This window comes from Acomys minous, assembly GCF_964271855.1.
Source record: "Acomys minous genome assembly, chromosome: 16".
Lineage (NCBI taxonomy): Eukaryota > Metazoa > Chordata > Mammalia > Rodentia > Muridae > Acomys > Acomys minous.
In genome coordinates, this window is record NC_140498.1 from 9,445,829 (window position 1) to 9,469,088 (window position 23,260).

The 23,260-nt window shown below is 38.8% G+C and overlaps 1 protein-coding gene across 28 annotated transcripts in view; it reads left to right on the plus strand.

Annotated features, from left to right (window-relative positions):
* Positions 1-23,260, plus strand: part of NCOR1 (nuclear receptor corepressor 1) — a gene marked incomplete at its 3' end in the record, with an annotated part of 137,217 nt that overhangs the window by 20,006 nt on the left and 93,951 nt on the right. For 20 of the 28 annotated variants that reach the window (XM_084760849.1, XM_084760845.1, XM_084760848.1 and 17 more), the window contains 7 exons: positions 8,923-9,115; positions 12,921-13,103; positions 15,295-15,408; positions 19,552-19,608; positions 20,289-20,341; positions 20,682-20,708; positions 22,847-22,913. In XM_084760849.1, coding sequence (XP_084616975.1) covers positions 8,923-9,115; positions 12,921-13,103; positions 15,295-15,408; positions 19,552-19,608; positions 20,289-20,341; positions 20,682-20,708; positions 22,847-22,913 — 694 coding nt within the window. The other 8 variants (XM_084760826.1, XM_084760827.1, XM_084760836.1 and 5 more) reach the window with 3 other exon arrangements.

Sequence of the window (23,260 nt, forward strand, 5' to 3'; positions counted from 1 at the left end):
AGAGCCTGGTGGGCTCATTAAGTGGGTATGCACCTAAGTACTATGCCCTCCCTCCCTGAATCTGTTGGTTGCCTTTAGATCAGCAGTGTCTGGTAGACCACCATGAGTCCTTTCTTCCTTTATACCTGACTTTTAGGACCCATCTTCTGTGGGCTCAGCATACACTGTTGTTGTGATTTATGGTTGCTGTGACCCTATCATACTTAGAAGATATTTTGTACCCCCTTTCCCTATCTTCTGGCTGTTGTATTCTTTCCCTCTTCTCTTCTACAGGGTTCTCCAAGACTCAAGCGGCTGATGTAAATGTCTTTATCTTACATTTTGTGTAGTCATGAGTCTTTGTATCTGCCTTTATTCCCTGTGATGATTTTCTGTTTAAGCCTTTGTCTGTGGGTATAAACATAGATATTTAGGAGATGTTTTGCTGTGATATCAGTTCAGCTAAGTAGTGACTTCAGCTTCCCCTGAAAGGTTTCAGAAATCTTCAGTCAAGAATTTGAACCAGATAACAGTATTAGGTATGGAATTCCTCTTGTAGAGTAAGTACCTACTCCAGTTAGTGACCCCTTGGTGATGAGGCCAAGTTCAGAGGTTAGGGTCTAGGGATGGAGGGTTGAAGGGACCTGGGAGATTAGGGATGCAGAGAGTGGCTGACATGCTGCATAGTTTATTGTAGGCAAAAGCATGCACCCTTGGTCCCAAGGACATTTTATAGAGAGTCACACAAAAGTGGCTTCTTTCCAGAACTGTTTACATAATGAGTTGTATAACAGTCACCTTTATTGCTTCCTCATGGTTCTTTGAACATACTGTAGTAGTGGCCATTTGAACTAAGTCATTCCTGATGTCCATACCAGCGCTGTGTTACCTAAACTTCTATCTGGCTCTTAGGCCTTCATTCCCTTAGTTGTTATCCCTGTGACAGTCCTGCTACCATTTCACCAGTGAGCATATCTGGCTTGACAGTTTGATATTATACTATGTAGATTTAGAAGCTGGGTAGTGTGTGAGTGTCTTCACCCCACAGTTTGCCTGTATTATACCATCTGGCACCATGAGGGCTCTAGCAGAAGCAGCCTCATTTCAACTTGATATCTCTACATCTTGTGTCCAAGGTTTATTGTGGCTGCAGTAGTAGGGTTTGTGGCTGCAGTAGTAGGGTCATACCAGCTAGTTCTGATGGGTAGCCAAGAGACTAGCAAGAGCCTGTGTTGTTTTGGTGGCCTCTGGAACCTCCCTGGCCAGCTCCTACAAAGGGGTCTCACATTTGGCACAGGAGTTGTATTTATTGAGCCTTCTTGGACCTGCATCGTCTATCTGTACGGCTCCTGCCTTTATACACTCTCTTTTGTTTTCTTAATTGATAATCGGTTACCAGGTGTGTTTTAGTTATCGTTTCTGTTGCTGTGAAGAGACGCCATAAAAGAAAACATTTAATTGGAGCTGGCTTACAGTTCAGAGATTTAGTCCACTATTCTCATGGTATTCAGAAGCATAGCAGCATGCAGGCAGACGTGATGCTGAGAAGAAGCCGAGAGTCCTATATCCAGACCCTCAGGCAGCAGGGAGAGAGATGAGCCGGACTCAAGCATCTAACCTGTAAAGCCCACCTCCAGTAGCACAACTCCTCCAACAAGGCCTCACCTGCCTAAGAGTTTGGGGGCCATTGTCATTCAGATGACTACAGTGTGGTTTGCTCACATCCTTTTTGTTTGACCTTCGCCCTCTTCCCCATTCCTTGCCTCTTTCATCTCCATCACTCTGTTGATATTTCCCACTCCTGACACTCCCCTCCCCCTTTAGCCTTTGGGATACTGTTTGCCTTCCATTGACTTCCACGCACTGGTCTTTTTTTTTTTTTTTTTTTGATTTTTTTAGGTTTCTAAGGTACTCCATATAAACACAAAATGAAAGAGTCAGGGCCAGGATTTATTTATGAGAGAAAACATGTGATGTTTGCCTTTCTGAGCCTCAGTTCCCTCACTCAGTATAATTTCCAGTTCCACTCATTTTCCTGCAAGTTTTATGCTTTCATTTCTCTCCATAGTTGCATAAATTTTCATTGTCTGCTCATCAAATGGTAGACAGTTGGGCTGCCTTCATTTTCTAACTGTTGTGAATAGAGCATCAATGAACATGGATGTGGAAGTGTCTCCACTGTAGAATTTATATTCCCTAGGTTTATGCCCAGGAGTGGTATAGCTGGGTCATGGGTAGGCCCATATCTACTTTGTTGAGGAATCGCCAGACTGATTTTCAAAGTGACTATACAAGTTTATACTTCCAGAGTGTAGAATGTTCTTTAAATTTTAAATTAAAAATTTTTATGTGTTTTCTTGTTTATTTGTCTTAGTGGGGGTTTTTTGTTGTTGTTTTGTCTTTTTTGTTGTTGTTTTGTATGTGATAAAACCATTTTATTCAGAGGCTTTGAGGGCTTAGGAGGTCAGTGGAGTCCAGTGTCCTCAGTAGATCAGATTTCTCTGGTCTTTTCATCCCTAAACACTTTATTTTCACTCTTATGAATGTTGATTTAAAAATAAATTGCATTAGGGCACGGGGGCTATCTCTTAGTGGTACAGCACTTGCCAGGCAAACTTGAGATCTCCGGTTTCATCTCCAGTGTAGGAAAAACATCACCATATATATTTAAGTATGTAAAGGCTGTTATAGAGAATGTATGTGGATAATACTAGAGCAAATTCTCTCCCTTTTGTGGTGGCAAGGAGCTATTCTTGTAGCATTTAGCAAGCGTCCCAAACGCTGGAGAGAGAGGTGTCTCGTAGCTTAAGAATACTAGTTGCTGTTGTTCAGGTCCCAGCACCCAGACAGTGGCTGAAAACCCCCATAAGGTCAGTCGCTGGGAGGCCGATGTCCGCTTTTGACCCCCATGAGTACCAGGCACACAGTCTTGCACGTGCATACATATAGGCAAAACAACACTAAATGAAATAAGTAAATCTTTTTTTTTTTTCCTTTTGGTATTTTTGGGTCATGATTTCTCTATGTAGCCCTGGCTGTCTTGAAACTTAACTCTATAGACCAGGCTGGCCTTGAACTTTGCCTTTGCCTCCCAAATGCTGTTTAAAAGCATGTGCCATTGAAAACAGTAATCCCAAATACAGTATGATTTTATCACCTTCATTCCTCTTTTTGTTCATTAGGTATTTTGACTTACTCATCCATTATATCTGATTTATTTTTCTATTTGAATGTTTTTAAAAATATTTGTGTATTTATTCTTATGTATATGAGTTTTTCTGCATGTACACGTGTAGGCCAGGGGAGTGCATCAGATCTCATTACAGATGGTTGTGAGCTACCGTGTGGTTGCTGGGAATTGAACTGAGGAACTCTGGAATAGCAGACAGCTCTTAACCACTGAGCCATCTCTCCAGCTCCCTATTTGAATGTTTTTTTAGATGCCATATGAGATCATGTAATACTGTCTTTCTATGTCTGGTTTGTTTCAATTAGTCTAATGTTTCTAGCTACATCAATATTGTAATTAAAGGAAGATCTTACTATTTTTTTTTTTAAGACTCGAGTAACATTTTGTGTGTGTGTGTGTGTGCATGCCTGCATGTGCGCCCACGAACTTATACATGCCATGTGATTTATTCATTTGTCCAGTAACAAATACTTATTTTTGTCTTGACTGTTGATGTTGCAATGAACAAGTACAGATAGATATCTTTATTTCTGTAGAAATTGTTATTTTTTTGCTCTCTCTCTTCTTACTCTCCCTGTCTCTGTCTCTCTCTGGGATATTCCTCCTCCTTTTCTTCTCTCCCCATGCTTATTCAATAAACTCCTACAACATTTTAAAAAACTAGTTATTTTTTATTTTATTTTATTTTTTGGTTTTTTGAGCTTTGTAGACTGGCTGGCCTTGAACTCACAGAGATCTACCTTCCTCTGCCTCTTGAGTGCTGGAATTAAAGACATGTACCACCAGCCTGCCTAGAAATTGTCATATTCTTTTGAATAATGACTATACCAATATACTTGCTATCATTGTACATGATTTGTTTTTTTGGCTGGGTGGTGGCGGTGCACACCTTTAATCCCAGCACTTGGGAGGCAGAAGTAGGTGGATTGATGTGAGTTCAAGGCCAGCCTGGACTGCAGAGTGAGTTCCAGCTAGAGCTAAAGCTGTTACACAGAGAAGCCCTGTCTTGAAAAACCAAAAGAAAAAGAAAAAGAAAAAGAAAAAGAAAAAAAAAATTCTTTTTTGTTTTTTCTTCATCCTTGACCATATTTATATTTGCTTTTTGAAAATAGGAATCTTTTAAATTTTAATTTAAGTAAGCCAAGTGCTGTGGCTTAATTAATGATCCTCATTATATTTTCTGGACTAATGGACATGGACACACTATAGAACATTCCTTACTCCTTTGTGGAGCCTGGTACTGCTGCTCATATCTAGAGCCCCTTCTCCTTCATGGCAGATTGATGGATATCTTTGAGTGCCGAGGGACAAATTTCTTGAAGCCCACTTGACACCATGTGATTTTGAATGTGATCGGGTCACCCAGCTTGTTGGTGGCAGAATGGCTGTCTTTCTACCCTTCTTTGCTGGAGCCCAACTTTGCTGTTCCCATGTTGAACTCATCTACTTTAGTTTTTTGAGATGGGCTCTCTCACCGAAACTGACCTCGAGCAATCTGCCCATTTCCTGGCTTCTAACACGAATCTTGGGATCTTAGCTCGGATCTTTATGCTTGTATGGTAGGTGTAAATGACTGAGCCATTTTCTTAGCCCCAGGTGATTAAGTTTTCTTTTGGGTTATTTCAGTTACTTGTAAATTTTGGATATCAGATGTATTTGCAAACGTTTTTGTAGTTTACTGTTTCACTTTATTGATTTTTTTTTGAAGAAACATTTGAGTTTGATATAATCTCAATTATTTATTTTTGCATTTGTGACCTGAGATTTTGTTATGTTAGGGAAAAAAAAAATCACTGTAAAGGCCAATGTCTGCTGTAGAGTCTTTCCTCTGTTTTCTCTATCTGGCCTCATACTTAATCTTTCTTTTTTTTTCAGTTAATTTTTATGTATTGTATGTCTAGTTTCATTCTTTCCTGTGTAGAAATCCACTTTTTCTAGCATAGTGTGTTGAAGATAACCGTGTTTCCCCCTTGTCGTAATCTTTTGCTACACTTGTGAAGATTACTTTACCATATATGTTTGAATTTATTTTTGGGCTTTCCATTCCCTCTGCTGGTTTGTAAGTTTTTAGGTCATGTTTTGTTTTGTTTTTAAGTATGTGTGGGTGTTTTGCCTGCATGTTTGTCTGTGCACAATTTGTGCAGTGCCTGTGGAAGCCAGAAGAGGACCTGGGATTCCCTGGAACTGGAATTATGTGGCTGTTATACGAGGCTGCAAATTGCTATTGAGTGTTGGGAATCAAACTTTGGTCCTCTGAAAGAGCAGCCAGTGCTTTTAACTACTAAAACATTTCTTCAGCCCCTCATGTTATCTTTTTATTATGTAAATTAAGAGATATGATGCCTTTCACAATCGTGATATTGGGAGCATTTTGTGTATGTGTATGGAGTATATTTGCTATGTATGGTATTGTATGTGTATATTGCTTTAAGCCGGCAGTTCTTAACCTGTGGGCTGTGACCCCTTTGACAAACCTCTGTCTCCAAACATATTTATACTATGATTCATAACAGAAAATCACAATTATGAGGTAGCAATGAAAATAATTTTATGGTTGTGGTTACCATAACATCAGGAACTGTCTTAAAGCATTAGGAAGGTTTAGAACCACTGCTTTAGGTAATATGGACATCTAAAAAATATTCATTCTACTGCTTGAGCAGTGAAATGGCTGGGTGGGTAGTGGTGCTTGCTGCCGAGGCACGTGGCCTGGGTTGGATCCCCAGAACCACATGGTAGAGGGAGAGAACTGCCTCCCGGAGGTTGTCCTCAGACCCACGTGTGCACAGTGACACACGGCAGCATGTGCACACATAAATAAATGTAGTTTAAAATTTTTTAAGTCTGTCAACATGGGGATATATTTCTCTTGTGTTGTTTTTTTTTTTCCTTTTTTAATCATTTAACAAATACACACTTAAAAAGGAAAAGGACTTTTAAAATCTTGTATTAAAAAAAAATAAAGGTGAATAATTATTGCCAGAAATTTGAAAAGATTCAAGAAAGGAATTTGCTGAGTCTTGAATGACTTGACCTATTTCTGGTCTTTTCTCCCAAAGAAATAGTGTTGAAAAGGAAAGGAAGTCATTAAGGAACACACCTTGAATCCTAGCACTTGGGAGGCAGAGGCAGGTGGAGCTCTGTGAGTTCGAGGCCAGTCTGATCTACAAAGTGAGTCCAGGACAGCAAAGGCTAACACAGAGAAATCCTGTCCCAAATAACCAAACTAAACCAAAAAACCAAAAACCAAGCCAAACCAACCAACCAAAACAAAATAAACAAACAAAAAAAGCCAAAATTCCTCAGATTTAAATAGGATGATAGTAAATGATTTGTTGATAATTTCTATTATGCCACCTGGTTTCTCAGCAGCTGCATAAACAGTACTTATGATGTGCCAGTTTGTGAAGTAATATGCTATTTAGGAGTCTTTTACATCTCTGTCACAGTGGACCAGGATCCTTAACAAAAGTTGTTAGAACAAGACTGAGTTTCTCTTCTTCTTGGTCTCTCCTGGTGTGAAAAGTATGTAGAAAGCCATGTCCAGAGCAGGCAAGCACTTGACAGTCAGACTGTCTGAAGGAGGGTTGCACAGTGCCCTTGAGCAAGAGAATAGAGGGATAGAATTCTGGTTAAATTATTAAAATTCAAGGATAAGTAAAAGACTAGGAGGAGTTCAGGGAGCAATACAAATCCTTTTCAGGGTGGAACAGTGTCTGGTTCTAAACTTGACTAGAGCTTAGTCTAGTGGCAGGAGACAATGAAACAATAGCTTAAGGTTCTCCGGGTGCTGGCACACCGCCAGGGCCTGGAGGAAGAGGCGGGCAGGTCTCTGAGTCCAAGGCCAGGCTGGTCTACAGAGTGAGTTAGGACAACCATGGCTACATAGAGAAACCCTGTCTTGAGAAAACAACAAACAGAAAGGTTTCAAGGAAAATAAATGGAGATTCAAGATTATTATATGTAGGCAGTTAAGGACTAAAATCTGGCTTAGGCAGTGCTTGCCAGTCCCTGCCATGGAAAGCCACAGCAATTTATGAAATTATACCCCAAATTTTTCTGTGGCCTTGGAATAACTTTTATTCTATGTGCTGTATTGATTGGCATGGCTTCTTGCTTCATGACAAAGGGCTGAATTTTAAGTTAAATAGTGTGTCTGTCCGTCCTTCCTTCCTTCCGTCCGTCTGTCTGTCTTTATTGGGGGGGGGGGAGGGGCGAGAAGGATTTCTCCATGTATTCTTGGCTGTTCTAGAATCTGCTCTGTAGGCCAGGATGGTCTTGAACTGACAGAGATTCTGCCTTTGCCTCCCAAGTGCTGGGATTCAAGGTGTGTGCCACTATCATCCAGCTGAGTTTTTTGTTTTTTCGAGACAGGGTCTCTCTGTGGAGCTTTGGCTGTCCTAAAACTCACTCTATAGACCAGGCTGGCCTTGACCTCAACGATCTGCCTGCCTCTGCCTCCCAATTGGCTGGGATTAAAAGCATGCACCAGGACTGCTAGGCCTGAGCTTTAAATTTTTAGTTTTTTAATATGTAAGGTATCTTGGTCATATTCAGCCCTCCAGTCTCTTCCATCTGCTTTAGCTTCCCTCAGCACAGTTCTCTTCCCATTTTATGTCTTCTTTCTCCTCTTTTATTTTATTATTATTATTATTATTATTATTATTATTATTATTATTATTATTTTATATAACTGTTATCCGGTAAGTGTTGCCCACATGTAGAGCAGTAGCAGCCGTTGCAAGGGCATGGCATCCCTCTAAAGGAAAAGTGGCTCATCCTCTCATCGCCACTACCAGCTGTCGGTAGCTCCTGAGCCTCGCTAGATCTTCAGGAGCTTTCCCCGTCTCCATGCTGAGGTTTAACTGGCTGAATCTTTTGTGGGTAACTACAGTTGCTGTGAGTTCCTGAGTGTCATAGCTGTGTCGGTTCCAGAGGCCAGCATTTCACAGCACTTTTCATTTTCCTTTTGCTCTTAAATTCTTTAAAATTAAAAAAATTATTTTTCTTCTCTGGATGTTTTGCCTGCATGTATTTGTGCCTGGTGCTCAGTTGACTAGAAGAGAGTTTTGGACCCTCTGAAACTGGAGTTACAGATAGTGTTAGCTCTCAAGTGGATGCTGGGAATTGAACCTCAGTCCTCTGGAAGACCCACTCTTAACCACTGAACTTTCTTTTCTCTCTTGTCCCAGTTCTTAAGTAATTTCTTTTTCCTCTGCTGTGAAGTTCCCTGAGCTTTGGAGGGTATATGTAATGCAAATGTTAGCCTGTCACTGAACACTCACAGTTGCCTGTTGTCAGCACTCTGAACAGTTAGGAGTCTCTGCATAAATACCACTCTGTATAATAAGAAACCTTGCTGGCCAAAGTTAAGAGCAGCTTAAATAAATCTCTTGGACCCAAGTGCGTAGGGCCAGCTGCGAGCCTTTGAGAAATTACTTCTGGCTGCTTAGCAGAGGGCGCGTCATTTGGTTACTTTAACTTTGGGTATTCATGCTCATTGTTTTTTTATTTTGTTTTGTGTGTGTGTTTGTTTGTTTGTGGTTTTTTTGGGTAACTCTTCAATGTTTTTCCCTTGTTTTTTTGTGACAGGGTTGTTTCTCTGTCTAACCTGGCTGTCCTAGAACTAGCTCTGTAGACCAGGCTGGCCTGGAACTCAGGGATCTGCCTGCCTCTAAGTCACTTAAGAGTCCTCAGAGTTTTACTGATTTGTCTTTTTTTTCTTTCTGTATTTCTCTTTTGGTATATGTTAGGCCGCAAGAAAGGAGAACTGGATATGAACAGTTTCACTCAGGTCCCTCATCGGTGGAACATGATTCCTTGGAGTCTAAGCGGCCGCGCCTGGAGCCAGTTTCTGATGCCCATTTCCAACGCGTTAGTGCTGCAGTTTTACCTTTAGTTCACACCCTGCCAGAAGGGTTGAGGGCTTCTGCAGATGCTAAAAAGGTAAATGTTTATTTTCTTACTCTGTGGAGCTTACTGTTTATGTAACCATATTTCAGGCAGAGTGCCTAAAAGAAAAGCCCACATTAGAGCAGCATCCTCTAAAGGTTAGTGCTATAGGAATAAAGTGTTGTTAAGCAAAGCTACAAACTAGATTTCAAGGTTGGTACCTTTGACCTGTTGGGTGAATTTGAGGAGTTTAATAAAGAAGCCTCTCGTGACTAATTTTCATGCATTCTGTGCTTGTTTGCTGTACTGTAAAACTGTAGTCAGAGGCACTGAAGACTTGGTTTTGTCACATTTATCTTTTTTGGTCTGTCTGTCTGTCTGTCTGTCTGTCAGTCATTCTTTCTTGAGGTTTTTTTTCCCCCCCAAGACAGGGTTTCCCTGTGTAGCCTTGACTGTCCTGGACTCACTTTGTAGACCAGGCTGGCCTCGAACTCACAGCGATCTGCCTGCCTCTGCCTCCCGAGTGATGGGATTAAAGGCGTGCACCACCACACCCAGCTTCTTTCTTAAACAATTTATTTATTTATTATGTATACAAAGTTCTGCCTGCATATGTGCCTGCCCGCCGGAGGAGGGCATCAGATCTCATTATAGATGGTTGTGAGCCACCATGAAGTTGCTGGGAATTGAACTCAGGACCTCTGGAAGAGCCCTTATTTAGTGTAGCCTTGGCTGTCCTGGACTCACTATAGATCACTATAGCTCAGGCTGGCTTAAACTCACAGAGAGCCACCTGCCTCTGTCTCCTCCTGCTAGGATTACTGGCATGCACTACTGTGCCTGGCGATTTTCTTTACTCTTAACTTCCCCAGGACTAGGATTAGAGGCATGAACCATTATGCTTGGCCTTGCTTAATGGTTTCTTCTGAAACTCAGTAATAGCTAAAACCAAACATTGTAACACAGTCTAAAGATACATTGATTTGATACATGTCAAATAATGACAGTATGAAAATATTTAATTTTTATTTCCATAATTAAACTATTTTGTTTCTGTATGATCAGAGAACTGTATAGTTTAAAACATTGCAACTTACACAGTAGCCTTTAAAAAAAGTGTCTGGATAAAGTGTGTGCATGCGTGTATATGTATTCGCATATTTGTACGTGAGTGTGCATGTGTCATGGAGGTCAGAGGCTGATGTTGGGTGCCCTTATTTTTTTTTTTTTTTTTTTTTTTTTTTTTTTTTTTGGTTTTCCGAGACAAGGTTTCTCTATGTAGCCTTGGTTATCCTATACTTGCTTTGTAGACCAGGCTTGCCTTGAACTCACAGTAATCTACCTGCCTCTGCCGGGATTAAACGCGTGTGCCACCCCCCCTACTCCCCCCCCTCCCCCCACTTGGGTGCCTTTCTTTATAGCTCTTCACTTTTTTTTTTTTTAAGGGAGGTGGGATCTCTCACTAACTCACTCATTTAGCTAGTTTACCTAGCCTGTTTGCCCTGGAGAATCCTGTCTCTGGCTTCTCATCTGCTTGGCTATTATACATGTGTGCAAATGCCTTATCCACTGAGCCATATGCCATCCTCAACATATACTAGCCCTAAGCCCTGGCATTTCAGGCAACATGTTATATAGGATGGCCTCCATAGTAGATAGTGTACATGTATGTTTAGAAACCAGCTGAAGTAAAGCTGTGAGATGCAATATGGCAAGCATTGCCAGAAACCTAAGTTCATTAAACATTTTGAATTAATTTTTGGTTATTGCTCATTATTAACAAAATTTTCATGATTCTCCATTTAATTACACAATCCCATGGAGTCATGACCCCTACATACTTCAGCTTTTTATACTTCAAAAATTAATTTAAAAAATTAATTTAAAAGCCAGGAAATATATGTATAATTTATTTTCAAGTAGTTCAGCCAGAAATGAAACAAAACTGTGTGTGTAGAGAAAGCAAGTATATATAACAAAGAACCAGTGAATGTACATAAGGATAGATAGATAGGCATCATTGGGCTTTTGTTTTTTATGTAAGCAGATGGGATCATGTATTGAGTGGGCACAGACTCTTCATTGTAAGCTAGTAATTACCCAGGTGAGCCTCTGGGAGTTTTGAGATATGCCACGCTGTGTGGAGTATCATCAGTGTTACAGTGTTTGGGTTTACAAGAACAACTTTGCTGCACTAAGAGGAACTAAGTTTAAATAGAGCATCTTCTGACACAGTAAATTATTCCATATATAGTTTATAGCTGTAGAAAAGGGACTCATTCATTCATTCTTTTCATTCAAACTCATTAATTAAAGTGTAGCATGCTGATCATTGTATAGGAGTTAATTTCATTTTATAGTTGAGAAAACATGCTAGTAAAGATTTAAGTAACAGCTGAGTGGTGGCAGCAGTGCACGCCTTTAATCCCAGCACTCAGGAGGCAGAGGCGCGTGGACCGCTGTGAGTTTGAGGCCAGCCTGGTCTACAAAGTGAGTCCAGGACAGCCAAGGTTACACAGAGAAACCCTGTCTCAAAAAACAAAACAAGACAAACAAACAAACAAATAAACAAAACCCTTAAGTAACCTTAGGTCATATCTCCTGCGTTGGAATGAAAGCAAGGATCCTGAGCAGGACGTGGTGGTGCACACCTTTAGTCCCAGCACTCGGGAGGCAGAGGCAGGTGGATAACTGTGAGTTCGAGGCCAGCCTGGTCTACAAAGTGAGTCCAGAACAGCCAAGGCTACACAGAGAGACCCTGTCTCAAAAAACCAAAAAAAAAAAAAAAAAAAGAAAGAAAGAAAGAAAGAAAGAAAGTAAGGATCCCCAATACCTTCTTGTACTTCATGGTTCATTTACCCTGTTCTCCTCTCTTTCCTTTGTCTTTCCTTTCTTCATATTTTAAAAAAGAAACCTCAAGTATATAATTAAAAATGTTGACACATACGCATGTCCCCTTTCCCCAAGAAAGAAAATCTAATTCTTAGTCTAAGTAGCTGCCAAGCTATTCCAATACAAAGTTGTAAGCTCATCATCGCTTACTGCACACATACTCTGTCACTGAATTATATTCATATACCCAGAACTTCTTTTTTTAAAAAGTTTTTCTAGACAGTGCTTCTCTGTGTAGCCTTGGCTGTCCTGGACTTACTTTGTGGACCAGGCTGGCCTTGAACTAAGAGAGATCTGCCTGCCTCTGCCTCCTGAGTCCTGGGATCACAGGCGTGCACCACCACGCTCCATATATCAGTTTTGTTTTGTTTTTGTTTTTGTTTTTTGAGACAGTGTTTCTCTATGTAATAGCCTTGGCTGTCCTGAACTCAGCTTTGTAGACCAGGCTGGCCTCAAACTCTCAGAGATCTGCCTGCTTCTTCCTCTGGAGTCTGGGAGTAAAGGTGTGCGCTACTATGCTGGATTGGAAATTTTTTGATAGGAACTCTTGACTTAATAATGGTAAGTGGACGGACGGACGGACACACACACACACACATACACACACACGCACGCATGCACACTCTTTAAATAGAATAATGAATGATATATCTAAAGTATAAAATTAGTGCAAACATCTATGTGTTTTTGTTTTATATATATTTGAAGTATATGTGAATATGAAAATTGACTACCCTTAGGGAAATAGCACACTTCTGTTGAAGGGCAGGGACTGTGTTTATGTCACACCAGGAGTAGTACTTGACATGTTCCGTGTCTTCATGTATCATTGTAACCAGCAAAGACTGTTGGTATGCTAAGAGAGACAGAGACTGCTGTATTTTCAAGTTTACGTTTTCTGTTAAGACAATCTTGACTTTAATATTGGCTGTTAGTGAGAGATATGTTTATGATTTTTCTTCTAAAGGACTCAGCATTTGGAGGCAAACATGAAGCTCCATCCTCTCCACTGGCTGGACAACCATGTGGAGATGATCAAAATGCTTCTCCTTCAAAGCTTTCAAAGGAAGAGTTAATACAGAGTATGGATCGGGTAGACCGAGAGATTGCAAAAGTAGAGCAGCAGATCCTTAAACTGAAAAAGAAACAAGTAAGTGCTGCACTCCCTTATGCAGTCTGTGTTCTAGAAGATGCTATGAAAAGCAACCCTGCTTTTTTATAATATGCCTTATGTTCTGTTTACTCTTCGTTGCTATTTGCTTCTTTAGTTTCTTTCATTGCTTTATTTCTCTTGCTATACTGTAGTACAGCAGCAGAGGTTCTCAAACTTCTAATGCCGCCACCCTTTCATATAGGCCCTCTTGTTGTAGTGGACCCCAACCTTAAATTATTTTCATTGCTACTTCATTAACTGTAATTTTGCTACTGTTATGAATGGTAATGTGTTTACTGATGGTCTTAGGTGACACCCAAAGTGCTTGTGACCCACAAGTTGAGAATTGCTGCTATATGGTGTTTATATATACGAGATAATATTAGAGTTGCTAAAGTGGTAATTTTTTATTTCCCAGTAGCAGCACATAGGCATATCAGTTTGTACATATCCTTGTCTTTACTTGATAGGTTTTTAAAAATGTGGTTGTGAAATAGTTTTTACTGTGGGTTTATTAATTTGTGTTGTCTTGATTAAGAATGATCTTAAAGCCAGGTGTGGTGGCGCTCACCTTTAATCCCAGAGCTCTGGAGGCAGAGGCAGGCGGAAAGCTCTCAGTCCGAGGCCAGGCTGGTCTATAAATGACTCCAGGACAGCCAAGGCTACACAGAGAAATCCTGTCTTGAAAAACCAAAAGTTTATTTTCAAGTTATGGCTTACTGTATTCCTAGCATCCCATTCATTTATTTTCCATTGTTTGATTTGAGGAGGTATTGGGCTTTCTTTGTTTCTGTTTTTGAGATAAGTTCTCATTGATTATGCTGCCTAGGTTGACACTACACTTAAAAGGTTCACGTGATCCCCCTGCTTCAGTGAAGCACCTTTTAAAATTGAGATGTAATTCATACCACAAAATTTATTCTTTCAAAGTATGCAACTAAGTACTTGTAATATATACATAAAATTTTGGAGGTTATCACCACTATAAAATCTAGAATATTTTTGTCACTTCTAAAAGAAACTTGAGCTCATTAATATTTAGTCCCTGTTTCTGCTACTTCCTGTCTCCTGGAATCCACTATTCTGTTTTTCTTTGAATGAATTACCCATTTAGTTAGGTAGACTACTGTAACATATTTTCAAGAATTGCCTATGTTGTATTTGCATCAACATTTAAAAAATTTTTACTGATTAAATTGATTCCATTGTAGAACCATACCATATTTTATTCATCTCTTCATTAATTGATAAACATTTGGGTTGTATATCTTTTTTTAAAGTTTATTATTTATTTATGTATATGTATGTATGTGGTTGGGTTTGGTGCCTTCAGAGGCCAGAAGAAGTGTCAGTTTCCTTGAGGTAGGAGTTAGAGGTGGCTGTGGACTTCCTCATGGCTGATGGGAACAAGACTCAGGTCCTGTAGAGGAAACCATCTCTCCATCCCCATATCTACTTACGTTTTATTTTTATTTTAAACTTTATTATTTAAAAATTTTAAAATGAAAAATATAAAATACAATTAGCCAGTTTGCTCTCATGGCTACTTAAAAAAAAATTATGCAGTTTCATTCATGTACCAATTTTTATGTAGGGTTTTTCTTTCCCCAGTCTTCTTGAATATATGCCTAGAAGTAAAATTGTTGGGTAATATGGTAAAACCATGTTTAAACATTTGAAGAACTGTAAACCTGGTTGTACTTTGTGAGGGTTATACTTGTTCTGTTTGTTTGCCAGCGTTAGCTGTCTCCCTCCTTCCCACTCTCCCCCTGTTTGAACAGGTGATGGAAGGGTTCTGTCTGTGTAGTATAGCCAGCATTGAGCTCTGATTCTCCTCCGTCAAAAAAATTTTTTTTCCAAGACAGAGTTTCTCTGTATAGTCTAGACTGTCCTGGACTTGCTTTGCAGACCAGGCTGGCCTCAAACTCACAAAAATCCGCCTGCCTCTGCCTGGGACTAAAGGCATGCACTACCATCACCTGGCTCTATTTCGGTTTTTTAAAAACATGTGTTTATCTTAGTATGATCTGTGATGTTTAATTATGAAAATGTATCTGGTTATTTTGCTTTGAACTCTTGGATCCCCAAGACCCTTGTAGAGTAAGTGGTTGTTGCAACAAGAAGTGTACAGGGGTGGCATGTGCTGTCTCTGGGGCAGATGTCTGACAGTTCTTTCTGGATCTCTTAGCAACAACTAGAAGAAGAAGCAGCTAAGCCCCCGGAGCCAGAGAAGCCTGTGTCCCCTCCTCCCGTGGAGCAGAAACATCGTAGCATTGTCCAAATTATTTATGATGAGAATCGGGTAAGTTTACATTCTCTCTGACAACATAGGCCTTTAAACCTGTTTGACTTTGGATTTTCCAGTTGTGAATATATTCTATTGTAATTATATTGTCATGAGTTCTCTTTTACATTATATCTTGTATAAGTGTTATCCACTGATTAGAATTATAGTGAAACACAAGTTCTGTTTTACATTACATGTTTATAAGTATTAGATCTGTAGCAGCAGATTCTCCTATTATATACATACTGATGAGTAAATTGGACAGCACATAATATAAAATAAACATTGTGTAATCTTTACATTTTGTAATCTTAGGGAATTCTGTACATGGCTCTGTAGACTGGGCTGGCCTCTTAAGTTGAAGCCACCTCCTGCATTTGCTCCTGTGTGTTAGCCATCACCATGCTTGCTTACAGGTTTTTCTTTTTTTGTTTGTTTGTTTGTTTGTTTCAAACCAGGGTCTCCCTGTGCAGCCATGGCTAGCCTGCCTGTGACTCTTACACTAGGACTAAATGGATGTCCTGCATGCTTGCTAATTTTTACTTAAGGCGCATTTAATATCAAAGCCTAATTTGTCACATTTCAGTACAAATAGGCCTTTGGATATTGAAAGAATGTCATCATCAGCTTCAGAGTTAATAACTGTATTATAGCTGAACTTTGACCTTTTGTTGGGCTTTGCTTATTTATTTATTCATTTATTTTTGGTTTTTCGAGACAGGGTCTCTCTGTGTAGCCTTGCCTGTCCTGGACTCACTTTGTAGACCAGGCTGGCCTCGAACTCACAGAGATCTGTCTGCCTCTGCCTCCCAAATGCTGGGATTAAAGGCGTGCACCACCACTCCTGGCTTGATACTGTAATTTTTAAATGTCTGCAGTTTTAGTATTAGTTCATTTTAATATAAAACAGGTTCAGTGATACTTATTGATTACATTTTAAAATAAACTTGTACAAGCTGAACAATTCTAATATTAGTAAATATTGTAGTTCACTAGTTTGGATGTGAAGACCGAAAGTTAATAAGATCTGGTAGAGAACTTCATTTGTGTTTAATTATATAAATGTCTTCCTTAGTAAGAGAAGTTTAATGCCCACCATCAAATGTGAAAATTCGTTTTAGGCCTTTTTTCTTTTCGTCATTTCTTTTTGGTTTCATGTTCCTTCCACAAAGCAAAGAAGAGCCAAACTTGATGTCTCAGTATGAGACTTACTTAGCTTCTTTCATGAAATGTGTTTTTCATGTATGAAGAATGTTCTCAACTTATTCTTAGTAATCATCAAACCCTATTTTCTTTCTGATGCTTTTTTAGTATACCCTAGTGCTAGTTGTTTTTGGTTTTTTTGTTTTTGCCTCTTTTTCTTTCCTTCCTTCCTTCCTTCCTTCCTTCCTTCCTTCCTTCCTTCCTTCTGAAACAAGAGTTTTTCTGTGTAGCCTTGGCTATCCTGGACTCACTCTGTAGACCAGGCTGGCCTGGAACTCAGAGATCCGTCATCTGCCTCTGCCTCCCGAGTATTGGGACTAAAGGCGCGCACCACCACATCCTGCTGTGCTAGTTGTTTTTTATGGTTCTTGTGTAGTTCTTCAGTCAGAGCAGGGACTGTGCCAGCTCCATGGCCCTGTCCTCATCATGCTGCCTTTGCTAAGACGCTCACTGCTCCTGTAGCTTTTTTCGGTGAATAGCCGTATCTGTCCTTACGCCATGGGCAAGTAGCTGTACTTCTGCCGTGTGATAATGACAGAAGTGCATCTTTCACTTATGTAGTGACAGGCTAAGACCTCTGGGAATTATGCTTGGTGTGGCTAATGTAATAGACACCATTGTCATGGATAAGAAGTCTTTTCTTTATTTACAAAGTTTGTGCGAGGAAGAAAACTGCCTAAAATGAGACTGTTAAATTTGGCTTCACGAGAGAAATGTTTCTTTGATTCATGTTTAAACTTCAGGCTTCACTTTGTTTTATCTCTAAACAAACTGTTCTCCTGAACTATGTTTTTCTTTTAACCATTTTGAGTTGCTTTATCTTTGTTGAATTATACGGTCCCAAAATATTTATAGGTCCTCCAACTTTAGAATAAAATTATGTTAGAGAATCGTAGTATATAATGGAGAAGATTGTGGAACTAGTTTATATTTTGACTGGATGGTTTGCCGCAGAACATGGCACAGAAGAAAGAAAAAGTGGTTAGCTATTGTTTTGTGTGCCAACAACCTGCTGACTCTTGTGCTGTTTACCTGGAAATTGGGTGTTTCCCTCCCTTAGTCAGTACGAGTATCAATTTCTGAAGAGCATCTGTCCCGTTTCCTATATATTCTTGGCAATTGCTTCCCTCTTCTCCTTTTGCCATTTAAGTTGATGTTTCTTCATACATAGTTGTTGTATCTCATTTTTTTGTTTTTGTTTTTTTTAAAAAACTTTCTAACCTATACTTCATACCTGTGTCCTGTTACACAATTCTCCAAACAAACCTTATTTCTTACTGTTTACAGAGTAGCCTAAACTTTAAACATGTTAAAAATATTTTTTAATTGTGTGTGTGTGTGTGTGTGTGTGTGTGTGTGTGTGTGTGTGTACACGTACGTACGTACGTACGTACACATGCACGTGGGTATGCGAGGCTGAGGTTAACTGTGGAATCAGGTTTCTTCTTCTGTGGATTCTTGGGACCAAACTCAGGCCAAGTGCTTTTACTCACTGAGCCATTTCTCTGGCCCTGTCTGAGCCTCACCTTGATAGTGTCCTATGAGAAGTTTTTATAAGTTCCAATAAGTATTTTTTGTACCTTTACTCCGTGATGTTTTTGTCTGTCCTCAGGCAGTTTCGTGTTTGACTTTCTTACTTATGAAGTACACTTATTTGTTAACATCTAGCTCAAGTATTATTTTCTCTATAAGGCTTTCAATAATGGAATTGGTTATTTTCCCCTTCTCCCCTCCTACACATTCAGCATGTGTTTAAGAATTAGTTACTTCCATATGTAGATTTTGACTAAAAATAATATGAAATGTGAGAGAGGTGTGTGTGTTTGTGGGTGCTCGGGTATATGTGTGCTGCAAGGAATTGAACCCAGGGCCTAAGGCTAGGTAAGTATTTTTATCAACTGAATTACCAATTGGGTATCAGCCAGCCCAATTAAAGAATTTTTATGTTTTGAATTTTTTTTTTGCCAAGCCATTCATAGCCTAAAACTTTTTACAAGTATTTATTTGTTTTGTGTGTGTATTTGTGCCAGTGCATGTGTGACTGGCACACACAGAAAGGTCAGAAGATGCCTCACTGGAGTCAGTTCTCTCTGACCATATGGGTTCCAGGCATGAGACTCAGGTTTTCAAGCTTGACCACAGCACCTTAACTAACCATGAGCAGTCTTGTCAGCCCAGGAAGAGATTATCACAGATTGTGATTATCTTGCTTTTGAAAATGACATGTTTAATATGTGATTAAAATTTTTTTTGGAGGGGGGCTGTTTCCAGACAGGGGTTCTCTGTGTAGACTTGGCTGTCCTGGACTCACATTGTAGACCAGGCTGGCCTCGAACTCAGAGCAATCCGCCTGCCTCTGCCTCCCGAGTGCTGGAATTAAAGGTGTGCGCCACCACCGCTGGGCCCTTAAATTCTTATTTTACTCCAAGTAATGCTTGGAGTAAAACTAACTATTTTTTATTCTTCAATTTTTACTCAGGTTTCTTTGTAACTAGAAAATAAGCTTATTATATCCTTATTTTGGTACTGTATGCTTTTAGTTTTTTTTTTTACATTAGTTTGAATTAAATATTTAAAATACTTTGGGTATATCTCCCATTTAAATTTTATTTCTTCTCTAAATTCTCAATATTTTATTACCATCTTTATTATTTAGGTGTTTGTTTTTCACTACAGACATTAGATTTTAAATAGAGATTTGATTGAATTTGGAGAGAGAACCCTATGAAAATTTAAATTAGAGAATGCTGGTATTATAGCTCAGTGGTAGGATACTTGTTGAACATACATGATACTCTGGGTTCAGTCCCTAGGATAAGGAGGGAAACTAGAGAATGTTTCAGCATAAATTAAGATTAAATTCAGCTGCAGATTCGTCTTTTCAAATAGGCAATTATTTTTCCTTTAGGTAATATAATTTTTAATTATACAATACAATAATGTTTTCCTCCTCAGAAAAAAGCAGAAGAAGCTCATAAAATATTTGAAGGCCTTGGCCCAAAAGTTGAGCTGGTAAGAAATTCTTTTCATTTTTAATGTTATTGTTGTTCAATATATATATTGTAAAATGGGATACAATTTATGTAGGTGGGAAGAAAGTTTGTTACAATCTTATCATAGTTGTAAGTAAGATAAGTGTGAGTAAACTTGGTTACCTTTGCCTGAGGATTACCCTAAGCATGCCTTGGCTGAGCAGCCAACTGTGTGGTCCCTTTAAGTAGTAGCAGGGAGGTGTGACTGGGGAAACTAGAAGAGGGCTTGTGGACACACTGTTTGTCTTAAATGATTTTTATTAGTTTTATTCTATGCGCGTTGGTGTGCAGGTGTCAGATGCCTTGGAACCACAGTTCCCTTTGTGAGCTGCCATATGGGCGCTGGGAAGTTGATCCCAGGTCCTTGGGAAGCATAGACTGTGCTCTTAATCACTGAGCCGTCTCTCCAGTTCCCCGAACATAATGTTAAGATGAGGACAGGGTGTAATTTTCCTTTGCCTATGAAGTAAAATATATGATTGGGACTTGTTTATCATAAGATACAAAAGGTTTACAAACTTTCTAACTGGAGTGGAAAAGCAGTAGGAGATGCACGTTTGGTAGGATGCTGTGGTATAGATTCAGTTCAGGTCATCTCACATGAAAATGTTTTTCCTTTGTTGTAACACTTTACACATAAACATGTCGTTTACTTTATAGCCACTCTATAACCAGCCATCAGATACCAAGGTGTACCATGAGAACATCAAGACGTAAGTACTGGCCATCTTTGCAGTTCAATTAAAGAACATATGTTCTATATAAAGAAGTCGTTTTTGTTATCTGCGGACATTATTATAACAGTGTAGGTGTGTTTTAGATTTGTGTAATTTGCTGTTGTTTTACTATATGTTATCTTCCTCTGGCTTTTTGGGGGTTGGGGTAACAGATTTGAGTTCCGAGGCCAAAAAATTGAAATAAATTATTGCATAAAACTAGCTGGTTTATAATCTGCTAGTAAAAAGAAAGAAAGAAAGAAAGGTGGATACTTAACATTGAAACGGCTTACCTTGAGGCTTGAATTCTTTGCCTCCTGTTTTGTGTTTTTTTCAGTGGAGTACCTGCAAGGCGCATGATGAAGTAAGATAATGAAGCTTTTTCATTTAAGACTAGTGATGACACCGTCCCCACCAAGCCACATCTGCCATTGCAAAGTAGAAGTGCCACGGATCATTTTATCATTATCCAAAACCCTATTCTAGGGAAATCCCTTCCATGACTCTTGCTAATGACGGTATTTGTAGACCCTTCTGCCATTTAATGTCCTGGTGCCTTGGAAGGCTCAGTCCCCTCATGTGGTGAGGAGGCTGTTCCAGAATGTAGTTTGCTTTGCCTTGCTCATCCTAGTACCAGGCCTTTATGGATGCAGATCTTGGAATAAGAAAATAAGTGAAAAGTAAACTTAATTTCTTGATCTGATTGAAGTAAGAGAAGTTAGATAGGTTTTTATTTTTTTAATTGTTGTTAATTATCATACTTATAGAGAATTTTAGGTAAAGTATTATTGGTGACAAAAAATGTGATATTCCTATTTATATGCATTTAAAAGTATATCCAGAACATTATGATTATTTACTATTAAGTTACTAATGAGCACATATTATTTATATTTTTTCTTTTAATTTCTGAGTGTGTACAATAATTGACTACTTTGCAGAACTGGTGGCAAATATATTTGCATGGTAGTGTGCATGACAACTATTACAATTTAGTAATTTTAACTTCTGTTAAGTAAGTAGTTCATAATTAAAGTCATCTATTTAAGAATTTTTCTGTGAGATATTGCAATGGTCTTGAGACCCTTTAGGAAATTAGTCTAAAGTCATAGAATACATTTTTAATTAGAACTACATAGCTGTTTAAATGTTTTTAAAAGGAGGATAGCAGATATAATTTAGCTCGCTACTTTTAGTGATTTCCCCCTCCCCCAAAGCTTCAGTTTTATGTTTTGTCTTCTCTCCCTCAATGTAAGCTGGAAAGCCACACTGTTTTTGGTTGTATGTTCTCCTCATTGCCTCTGTTAGACTGTGCTGAGATGGGTTACTGACTAGCTGACTTCACTTAAATTCTTAGTAAACATTTAACACTTACTGGCTGACACTTATTTTTGTGTAGCATATAATTTTTCTTCCTGAGACAGAGTTTCTCTGTGTTCCTTGGCTGTCATGTCCTTGGCTCTGTAGACCAGGCTGGCCGTGAACTCACAGCGATCTGCCTGCCTTCGCCTCCTAGATTGCTGGGATTGCAGGTGTGCACCACTGCACCAGTTTACTAGCATATAATTTCATTCAGTAAATTGGTATGTAGTAACTGCACTACTGTATGTTACCTTTGAAGTATACAGATGCACGCATTTGCAAAAGTCGTTCAGTAGCTATTCTTTCATCACCAACATTTGCTTTGTATCAAATAGCAAATGTGCCCTTTAAATTCTTTTCATCTCCTGACTGCTTTGTAATATAGCCAGCCAGCTACTGATTATCTTTGCATATTTGAGTGAAGCCAGTGTAATTGTTAGTCCTGATTGACAGAGAATCCATAAATTTATTTTTACATTCATTGGCTTTGTATTTCTGTCTGAATAATCAGCTTGAAGTTATTTCTGGAAGTATGTGGGGGTATCAATATTTATATATTTGAACCTGCATGACATTGTTTTAGAAGATCACAGTTCTTCCAACGTATAAAGCGATGCTATTGCATTAAGACATGTGAGAAAATTTTCTGTCTTGTCAGATTGCCCTTTCTTGCTCCATAGAGTGTTTTGTATCTTATCTGTGGAAGGAAACTCTTCTGTTTTGAGCAGAAGTCACCTCTTTCTGAATATGTTGATGTACGTTCTCCTTATATGAGGGAAGTAACTGCAAAAAATTCTTTTCCTTTTTACTTCCCTTTCTTGAAGTATATACAGATACTTATATCATCAAAATTCTTAAGAATCAGTTACCCCTTAATTATAATTTGAAAATAATGTCTTTAAATTAGATGCATGAATTAATAAATTAACTGTATTATCTTGTTATAGAAGGCAAGAATTTTAGTTCTAATTTAAAGAATTACATAGTTTTATTTTACAGGGTGAAAGAAAAATTAAGATTAACTCTGATTGCACCATAAGTTCTTAAATGGCTTGCCTGACTCCAGTGTCTGGAGAAAGTGAACACATCATTAAGTTGTGCTTTTTCTTAATGTTCTGCAACCATATTTTTCTCTTCTAGAAACCAGGTGATGAGGAAAAAACTCATTTTATTTTTTAAAAGAAGAAATCATGCAAGAAAACAAAGGGTGAGGTCCTATCCTTGTTAACTGAAATTTGTACAGCTTTCCCATTTGTGTCATTTAAGAATTCACGTTCCCATTAATGATTGATCCTTGATTATATTGAGAACAAATGCTGATTTAGAAAGTAACTTTATGGGTGACTTAAGTCAGTCTAATCCTAGTAACATTATAATACCACATTTAACATCATTATCAAATTAATTTCATTAGTTATCTATGTAATATTTTTATTCAGCTAATGGTGAGTAGCCCAAGAAAAAGAAAAAGAAAAGGATAAGTAGGATGACCTGCTTTCAGTCTGTTAGGGCTCAAGCGAGTGTCATGGTAAGTCATGGTCATGCGGGTGAGAC